The sequence below is a fragment of the Nanorana parkeri genome, unplaced genomic scaffold (genome assembly GCF_000935625.1).
Source record: "Nanorana parkeri isolate BGI_ZX_2015 unplaced genomic scaffold, ASM93562v1 scaffold118, whole genome shotgun sequence".
Taxonomy (NCBI): domain Eukaryota; kingdom Metazoa; phylum Chordata; class Amphibia; order Anura; family Dicroglossidae; genus Nanorana; species Nanorana parkeri.
Window position 1 is genome coordinate 2,176,812 of NW_017306386.1, and position 9,932 is coordinate 2,186,743.

The 9,932-nt window shown below is 40.5% G+C and overlaps 1 protein-coding gene across 1 annotated transcript in view; it reads right to left on the minus strand.

Annotated features, from left to right (window-relative positions):
• GATSL2 (GATS protein like 2) overlaps window positions 1-9,505 on the minus strand; it is a 61,398-nt gene extending 51,893 nt beyond the window's left edge. Inside the window, exons 1-2 of the mRNA XM_018553356.1 lie at window positions 9,501-9,505; window positions 3,081-3,151 (exon numbers count right to left, since the gene is read on the minus strand). Coding sequence (XP_018408858.1) covers window positions 3,081-3,151; window positions 9,501-9,505 — 76 coding nt within the window. The remainder of the gene's footprint in view (window positions 1-3,080; window positions 3,152-9,500) is intronic.
• Window positions 9,506-9,932: the final 427 nt, after the last annotated feature.

Consider the following 9,932-nt stretch of genomic DNA (forward strand, 5'->3'; position numbering starts at 1 on the left):
GCATGGATGAGAGGTAAAAATAAAAGTGAAGTAACTTGAGTCTCTGATGAAGGGTTGTTCCGCTGTTGACATCCATACATACACCTGAAAAATGTGTATGGTGATGCAATAATTGACAGGAGCAATATTAGGGGGAAAACGTGAAATTGTTGACAAGACAATGAAAGGTTCTTTTCAAGCTTTCTTCGTCCAAAAAAAATTAAGATCTGCCAGATTAGCACAAATCTGTCAGCTCATGATGACCAAGGAATCATTTTCATGGTCTTTTTGGATAAAGGCACAACAGTCAACAGTGAAACCTACATTGGAAAACGTTGAAAGCTGAAGGAATCCATCAGGAAGAAAACACCACAGAAGAACACCCATGCCATACAACTGCATCATGATAATGCACGGCCACACATCTCTTATGCCACACCACTCAGGTGACTGCCAAAATAGGCTTGTCAGTGGTACCTAATCCAACCTACAGGCCAGATTTGGCACCATCTGACTTCTACCTGTTTGGGCCAAGGATTGCATCCACGGCATGAGATTTCAGAACCTGCAGAAAGATAAAACAGCTCTGACGCGTTGGAGCAACGAGTGCTCTGTAAAATGTTTCCAAAATGGATTTGAGGCCTGTGAAAAACAGTGATGCAATTGCATTGAATGTTATGGGGAGTATGTTGAAAGGTAACTGAGTAGAAGGCTTTCTAAGCTAACTGTATGTATGTTCATTGTTTTTATCAATGCATAATTAAACGTTCTATATCTCAACAGGCATTACTTTTAAAACCCCCCTGATATCACCAATGATGACTACAGCATAAACCAAAACTGAAGAATCTCACAATGGACAAGTTGCCAAATAAAATATGATTTTTAAATTATGATTTATTGCAGTACCAGGTGGCAAACATGCATAGCATATAAGAAGGATTTTGCTCTTGAAATATAAATAGCTCCATTCCACAGAAGAGACCTCTGAGCAAGGAATAACATTAACCACCCACACAGGCTCTCTAAAAAAGATAAAAGCCCTTTTCATTAATTTAAAAAGCCTGCATGTTTTTTTTCTTTCTCTGATGCTTTGGACTTAAAGTGACATTAAAGTCAAAAAACATTTCCCCTCCCCCCCATGTAAATGTTAGCACTTACCTTAAATGATGTCTCTTATTCTGATCTTCCTCTTCTTTCCTGATGTTTTCATGTGTCCCTCCAGCTGTGCGGCAGCTCTCCGATCCAGCGCTGACTGCTCTGTCCCTCCGATCCAGCGGTGTCTGCATGCGGTTGCACGCGTCCATAGACTTACTCTGGTCGTCTGCCGGCCGAGAATCAGAACTGCGCATGCGCCCGCCCCAAGATCCTTTGCGGCCGTACGATCACTTCCGGATTCTCGGCGTGGTAGCGACCAGCGATAACGAGGTAAGTTTAAAACTAGTTGAATGGTTTTTTTTTTTAAACTTCTTGCCTATATCTACTGCTTGCTAGCAGTAGATATAGGCAAAAAAACAGAGGGTTTAGAACCCCTTTAAGGATTGTGCAGATCATTTCTCCACCCAGGCATGTACGTAAACTTGTTTGGATCTACAGTATTTGATTTCTTATGGGGAGTAAGGAAATCTCCCGGACGGGGACACCTACAGCAATAAAACCTTGGCTGAGGTTCCAACCCTCTGCTTATATTGTCATCTAAATTCACAGGCCACTTTATTACGTACAACTATTATTCTTGTTAATGCAAATATCTAATCTGCCAATCACATGGCAGCAACTCAATGCATTTGGGCATGTAGACATAGACAAGACGATCTGCTAAAGTTCAAAGCGAGCATGGGGAGGAAAGGTGATTTAAGTGACTTAAGTGGCATAGGTGCAACATTTTTTTTTTTTTACATATTCTTAACAAGACTTTAAAAAAAGCCTTGTAGCTGCAGGTATTGTGGGGCAATTCATCCTCAAAGAACTTCATCTTAAAAACATACATACCTATATATACACACACACACACAGAAAGTTGACCACCAAGTAAAGTGGTCAGAGGGCACCTAGTCTTTTCAGTGAATACTAGGATTTTTTTTAACGAGGTGTGGCGAAGTCACGGCAACATCAGGTAACCAAAAGACACTGTAGTAGGTGCATGACCTACAGTGTATTACAGGATCTCTGTGACCCTGCCAAGGAATTATATATATGATTGAGCTGAACTGCTGAATTTAAATGGGTTTCTGGTGTAAACTTTGATGTATGAATTACTCTGTGGTGTCTCCAACTACGCAGGTCTGTGAGGACCTGTTTAAAAGCGTATTTACTGTTTGATGGGAATATGTAATCTTCAGACAAATCTAATTTCTCATATCTTGGTTTGTCCAGAACCAGCACAGTGTTTATATGCTCTTCTTCAACTTTCTATGACATAGCTGCAGATTAACCAGGCTAGTTCATAATGAATAATGGCTGTCCCGAGCCATGAGCAATGCTGGAGATGGCTGTAATATACTCAGAAGGTGTGTTTTGTGTTATGAAAGTGCAGAAACATTTTTGGAAATCTGACGCTGTGAGGTTTTAGGAGAAAATCTGCTTGTTTTATTGCTGTACAAAAACATTCCCCTGTAATAAACCGAAACACACAAAAACAGATTAAAGACCAATAGGATTGGTACTTAGGTTGCCCAACTCAGCTCTCAGTTACGCAAATGATAAAAATTCAACATGCTGTATCTACAGTAAAGTTCTGTCATATAATGGATGAAATTTAAACGACTTTTCTATCAACTCAACAGCAGGGTTGTGAATTCCCATAATTTCCCAGTGAAAAATGGCTCATGTGCTCAGTTCAGGCTTGCCGATTTGCTACAGCTAGCTGACCGTGGCATGTGCTTATACTGTCTCCTAATCCTCTGGCCTCTGCTGTGGTTATTTAGCCCCCTGACAATACAGGATGACTAAACATCAAAGGCTTTTACCTTACTTTTTCCTTCAAGAGCCAGAAGACTTTTGGATTTTCTTTCATGGAATTCAAATGATTCACGTACACAGTTCAAGCAAGGGTCATCAAGAAAATACAGCGCAAAAAGAAATGGATTTTTGAATCTTACCTAAAAAGCCTTCTTCATCAACTATGATAGTATAGTCCTCCGGAGTTTCTGTAAGACTGAAAAACTTGCACCTGAGAAAGAAAGAAAAAAAAAATACAGATTAATATCCGGAGGACAGTTTTAACAAAAAATTTTCTTTAGGATAGACAGTGTTCAAATCTAGTTTACAACTGATATTGAAAATCTGCCAGCACAGTACAGACGAGGCTAATTATGGTAATGCTTAACTCCCCAGCCGCCTTGTATAGCAGAAGAAAATAGAGTTTTGTAGGATTCACAAAAGTAAAAATGTAAGCAGAAATTGTTATTTTTTTAAGTTATACTATGTGAATAGGAACATGTAACAAATATAAACTAGTTATCCCAATTTGGCTGCAAACGTGAAAATACAGAATTTCTTCTTCTACAAATCTATAGCCAATTTAAAAAAAAAAAAAATCAAGGAAAAAAGGTAATATGTATCTGTAGGTCATCTCCTACGTCTATAACTGGACTTTCCTCTGAATGTTCTCTTTGTAACATGTTAAGTTAAGGGTCCTGTCATTTTTGTCCATGCAATTTTTATTTGTTTTATTTTTTAAAATAATGTATTAAATGAAAAACCAAAGTCTAATTTTGTATTCAATATGGATGAAACAATGTTTGGTGTCATTTGCTTTAGACCGCCATTTCAGACAAATGGTTTTTGATTCTTTTTTTCCTGTTCGGGTACCAACAAATTTGTCCACGTGTCTAAAGAGCCATGGCACAGTTTATGCACATCAATAGAAAATGATCTGACATGAAAAAATGTGTGTAATGTTTGCTAATACTCAACTGTCATATAATGTGTACAGTACAGCAACACTGCTTTCCAAATGAACTGCAACAGAAACTTTATACCGATCTGAATATCCCCGAGACTACTCTTCATATATACCTGTCAACAAAACATTGACGTATATTCAGTGTATGCCTGTTAAGTCTTTCAGCATATCTTCCTCCCTGGCAGCCTTGCAATGTTTGACTGTTAGAAAACATATTTCTTTTTTTCCTTTTTTTTTTTTTTTAAATCTTGGCAGCTTGTAGACTGTAGATCACATGTATTATTAGATCAGTGGAACCTTGAGGAAACAAAAAAAGCTCAGCCCATGATAAAACAGCATCAGTGCTGCATGCCTTGCCTCTTCGCTCTCCTTCCTTCCACTGTGCACACAATTATCTCTGTAAATGAAGTCGGGAATAATTGTGATGTTTGCCACTTTCCCACACTTCTCAGTAAGCTCTTAATCTATATTTTCAGTAATTAAACCATGTATGCAGCAGCTCAGCTAAGCCAATTTTTTCAGCAATATGCAAAAACTATTTTGCAACACTGGCAGATGAAAGTGGTTAGCCGGCCTTTTTTGTTTAGGTAAACCTCTAGACCAGCCTTTCTTAACCAGATTGCTGTGGCACGCTGGGGTGCTTTTTGGGTTCGTCAGGAATGCCTTGAAATTGCTACACAGTGCCATGCCTTTCCATGGCGCTGTGAGCCAGCCACCAGCACTGTGGAAATGAATCTGACAAGAAAGAAATATGGACAAACCCACTACGCATTCCCTTTAAACATAATGAGAGAAATGTATTTTTCCCCCCTCTGTGCTGTTAAAAGGTAGGTGGGTTAAAAATGTATGCGATACTGGAACACAGAGGATTGGATGATTGTCTCAGCTGACCATGAGTATCCAACAATGGAGGAAGAATTTCAATGTCTACCTTTTCCCCCCCCTCTCAATGCTTTATTAGAAGACCAAAGTATCAAAATCAGGCATCTTAACCAGACACACACATACTATTAGGCTAGGTTCACACCTGGGCGTACTATAGGCGCGTTTTTTCTGCTCATTTTATAGCACGTTTTTATACCTCCCTGGCGGTATGATTTTTTTCTCTATCTTTTTTTTGGGTTCTTTTTGTTTTTTTTTAACTTTCAAACTTCCCACCGGTTCCGCCCCCCTGCGATGCGAACGCTCGCAAGGGACGGAACCCGGAAGCGGCTGGAGGACACAGCGGGGATCGCGGACAAGGTAAGACCTCCGCTGTATTCCAGAGTATATTATGGGGTTACCCCTTTGTTAACCCCGAGCCACACTCGGGAATAACAATGGATACGTGCTGAAATACGCCCCCAAAGAAGCTCCTGTACTTGTTTGGGCGTAGGGCGTTTTTCAGCGCGTTTCCGCGGGCTGAAATACGCCCAGGTGGGAACCATGCCCATAGGAATTTATGGGATTTCACTTGCCGAGCCATTTTCAGCGGTTCGATCAGCGCTGAAAAATGCCCAGGTGTGAACCCAGCCTTAATGTTTTTTATGCATTCTAGTTTTTCTTCTGCAGCCTGTCGAAAAACGTATTTTCTTTGAAAGAAAAGACCAGAAATTCCTTAATTACCAATAAAATTATATAATGTAATGCCTTTGACATCTGAGGAAGTTATAGTGCTTTGTTGGCACAGAAAAAATACATATTTAGAGCATTGAACAAGTTTTTTTGGTTCGTCTTATTAGGATACAGACCTGAACGTCATTTGTTTGGATTAGATTGCGTTAAGGTTTTAAGATTTTTGTTTGGAAGTATAATTGCCAAAGACAAATGAGCGAGCATGTTTGTGAAATCAAATTTCAACCAGTTTGGCCTTTACTAAAATTTTGGCCCAATTTAGTATACATTTTCTATGCAGCACTGTTGGGCAAAATGGGCTTTTAAAAACCCCAAAATGTTCCTTCTTTCTGTATGACATTTTATAAACAAAGCCAGGTCATACAACATGTGACATGGCTTTTAATAAGCAAGGCTATGTAATCACAGAGTGATTATGCTTTACTGTTCTCTTTGAATGTAACTAGTGGATTGTCCTGTAGACTGTATGGGGCCCCATTCTTTTTAACAGCAGCCATGCCTGGGATGCCACTGTATTGGGTATCACAACTTATAGGGCGTCCTGGTGTGGCCATCGGCTATATTCAGAGTGGCAGCAGTGTGCCGGGTGTCAGAATTCTCTCTGCGTTACAGCATCCAGCACTGAAAGAATCTGCAACTGTCAAGCACAGTGATCTCTGCCCAACAGTTGAACTACAATCCCGGTTCGACGGGCAGAGAGAGCTCAACAAGGGAGCATGTGCTTAGGTAGGCAAAACACTGAACACCAATGCTGGGGAGGTTATCATTTTTTATGCAATAAAATTGTGTACCATGAGTGATGGTGACTTACAACGTGCAGTAAGCTAAGGCAATCAGATTTTAGTTTTGGATGGTTACCGTGTGTTACTACACTCTGCTCTTTACCATAGTGCATAAACTGGTTTGACAGGAGGGTGCACAGGACAAAAGGGAAGGAAGAACAGGCAGGTGAACTTGTACAGACATGTCCAGTAAAATCAGTTCTGCACGGCCCTTCATAAACTCCAGTGCACTGACAGATATAGCTCACAAGTGTCTGCCAATGACACAAATGCTTAGCCTCATTTTATTCACACACTACAAGCCATACACCATAAGTGACAGCCACTTTAATGGCCACACCTCCATGTGTTTGGTGGGCGGTGCTGTACATGTGTGCAGCATTTTTCTTCTGGATACCTTCAAGACATCCCTCCTAATTATGTATGCATATGTTATTGTGTGCGATTTGTGCCCTTTATTTGAAATCTGTTTTTTATGTCTTTATACTTTGAATGTCTGCTTCTTGTTCCAAAAGTCTGAAAGAGAGTTAAAAAATAGAATAACTGCCTTAAACATGGGGAGGTACTAGAGCTAGAATCGACAAACCTCCTAATGTCCTAAACAAAATACAGCATAGGAAGCAGATAAAAATGTGATATCACATCAGAAATGATTCTAGTAACATTCAGATAAATATTTCAATTAAAACACTCCTACCTACTGACTGAATAAATATTTTCACTATAAGCACAAGGATATTTTATTCATTCTTGCTAGATTTCATTCATATTGTTTATTATATACTGTTTTGCAAAATGCAAATTTACACTTAAGATGAGGGGGAAAAAAAATGAACTTTTTACAGGTTCCAATAAACCGCATTGTAAAAGCCCTGCTTGGTGAGTCAGTCTAATATGCATTCTGATGGCTAGATGGCCCAAATAACTCAGTGATATGTTTTCATTTCCGGGTAGCTCCACATAATGAAATAGTCATGAGGCCTGGTGAAAGATGCTGCTTTCTTTCAGCAGTGTTTAACTTCATAGTCATGAAAAAGCCGTAGAAGGCAGCCAGGCTAGGTCAGGTTGCATGACCAAGAGCAAAGTGGCGGATCATGCATGACAGTCTCAGAATGTCAGATATAGCAACTATTAACATCTAAATATGGTCATAAAAGCGGATGATTCTTGACGCAATTTGGAAACAGTTCCAAAATGAAAAAACCAGACAAAAAAATAAAAATGAATAGCCCATTAAAAGCTAAAATATCAAAACCAGCTTTTGCTGCACTACTCCCATTCATTCCAGAGAGTTCCCCTACAGTACTTTTGTTCTGCCCTTAGCTATGCTCAGTCTAATGACCATCATCATTCATTCCACTTCCTCTGAGAAGATCATCCTAGACCTGCCCTAGCCTGTGACTGGACAGTGAAAGGAGAAGCAGCAAAGCATAATGGCATAAAATAAAATGTTTGCTAATTTTATTGTAACGTTAATGATAATTGAAACATAATGTTATTGTACAGCAAAAGTTCTTACAAATAAACATTATGCACTAGAGGCACTGTGGGTTAGCTAAAGTAAACGCATGGCATACAATGCGGTGATGGCCTATGAAGGTTGTGCAATAAAATATCAGGTAGAAGTACCTGTCATTTTTTTTATTATTTAAAATATTCTATTTAATCAAAACACAATTTTTTTTTAATTAAATATGTAACAATGATGGATACCATTTACTTTGGTCAGTTTCAAGTTATTAAATGAATATAATAAAATTGTGGGTTCTAATTTTTTCTGGACGTGCACCAACAAATTTGGCCATGTCTGTACATCATCACAAGTCAATTCCCCCGTCTACGCTAAACAGTATAATTGGAGAAATCCTCCTCGCCAGATATTGTATTCAGACAACCAGCACCTGCTTTGTAGAGGGCAATCTTTTATGCCAACATCAACAGGATGACGAGGTCAAGCTTATAGACCAAGTCATACCCCTTAATTCACACACATCAAAACAACAAGCATAAGCAGTCAGTCCATCCTCGGCCTTGGGGCGGGGCATATATTTCTACACAGGAAAGTGCAGACATCTGTTATAATTTAGATAAAACGCAGCTTTTAAAAGAAAAGCAGATCTAAGGGTCTTCCGGTAGATGGAAATAGTGAACCTTACTGCTAAAAAGATGTAGATCAGAAGATGCTGAGTAGGGTTCCTAAATACGCCACAGTGTCTGCAGTTGCAGTGGCCAATGAGGGCTTGTTTTAAAGTGCTTGTAAAAGGGGCCACGTTGCTATGCCTAAATATCTGAGAAAAGGCATGCCTATAAAAGACGACCGACTATACTTTCCTTTCCCAATGCCTGTGCAGCTCAATACTGCCCCGGTTCTAAAATTGTCCCCAGAGGTCTACTGGGAAAGTGACCGTTCTAGGGGTTTCAATCTCCATGGTCCCCATAGTTCTCACTGGTTCCTCCAGTTGACCTACATATCATTATCATCTCCTGCAGTGACATGGAGGGCAGCAGGAGGAACCAGTGAAAGCTGCTGGAGACCACAGAGATAGGCACTCCTGTAAATGTCAGTTTCATTCTTGACCTCAGAGGACAAATTTTCAGCAGCGCAGGTGGTATTAAAAGGTAAGTAAGCATGCTAATCTTTTACAGCTATGCCTGTTCTCTGAGATGTTGGTTTAGGGTCAGCTTTAAGAATATGTAAATACTTGAATGCCCATAGCCTGGCCACAGGTGCATTTTATGATTTGTGAAGAATTTAGTTCATAGGCCAAGGGGCTCAAATTAAATTTTACATTAATTTGTTTTGGATAGACTAGGAAAGGTTAAAAGGGTCACAAAGGTGAATGGTGAACACAACACCACCACCCTAGTCAACACATTGCCCCAGGCACCTCTGCACTTAGTTGCTTAGATTACGTACCCCCACTGACCATGGCCAGGCATTGTAACTGGCTGGACACTTTAAAACTTTGGATAGGCCAAATGGCAGTTGTACTCATAGATGTACAGTTGTACTGTGTGCATGAAAGTGAACACAGATGAAAAACAAGGGTGGTAGAAAAACTGATTAAGAGCCAGTTTCTCCTGAAGTTTACTACATAAGCAAGCTAGAACAAGGTTTAGAACCTAACCTTTGGAAACCAAGCTAGAACATGTTTGGTACCCAACCTCTGACAACCGTTTTGAAGGTTAAGGGCTGCTTTAAAAGGATTTCCACTCACCTCATAGTTCTAAGCCGACCTGTGACAATGAGACTGTCACAGGTCGGCTCAGTAGATCGGGAGGTGAGGGAAAACATACCGGGTTCCCTTACCTCTCGATCCTGTCACGGCTCTCTGCCGTGACAGGGGGAGGGGCTGTATTCCCCTCTCCCCGCTCCGATCTGCCAGCGCTGACTGGCGGAACGGACGGGGGAGAGGGCGGGTACAGCTGGCTCTGCCTCTAGATAGGCAGAGCCAGCTGTCACTCACGCAGCTGGGCGGATCCCGTCATCTAAGTCGGGATCCACTCCAGGTGCGGCGTCTCAGTATACCGCGAGCTGTAGCTTGCGGTATACTGAGCTTAGGGTAACGGGAGGACGCTAGTTTGTGTCCTCCCGTTACCCCAAGGAGAACTATGGGGAAAAACACTGACCCCATAGTTCTCCTTTAAGG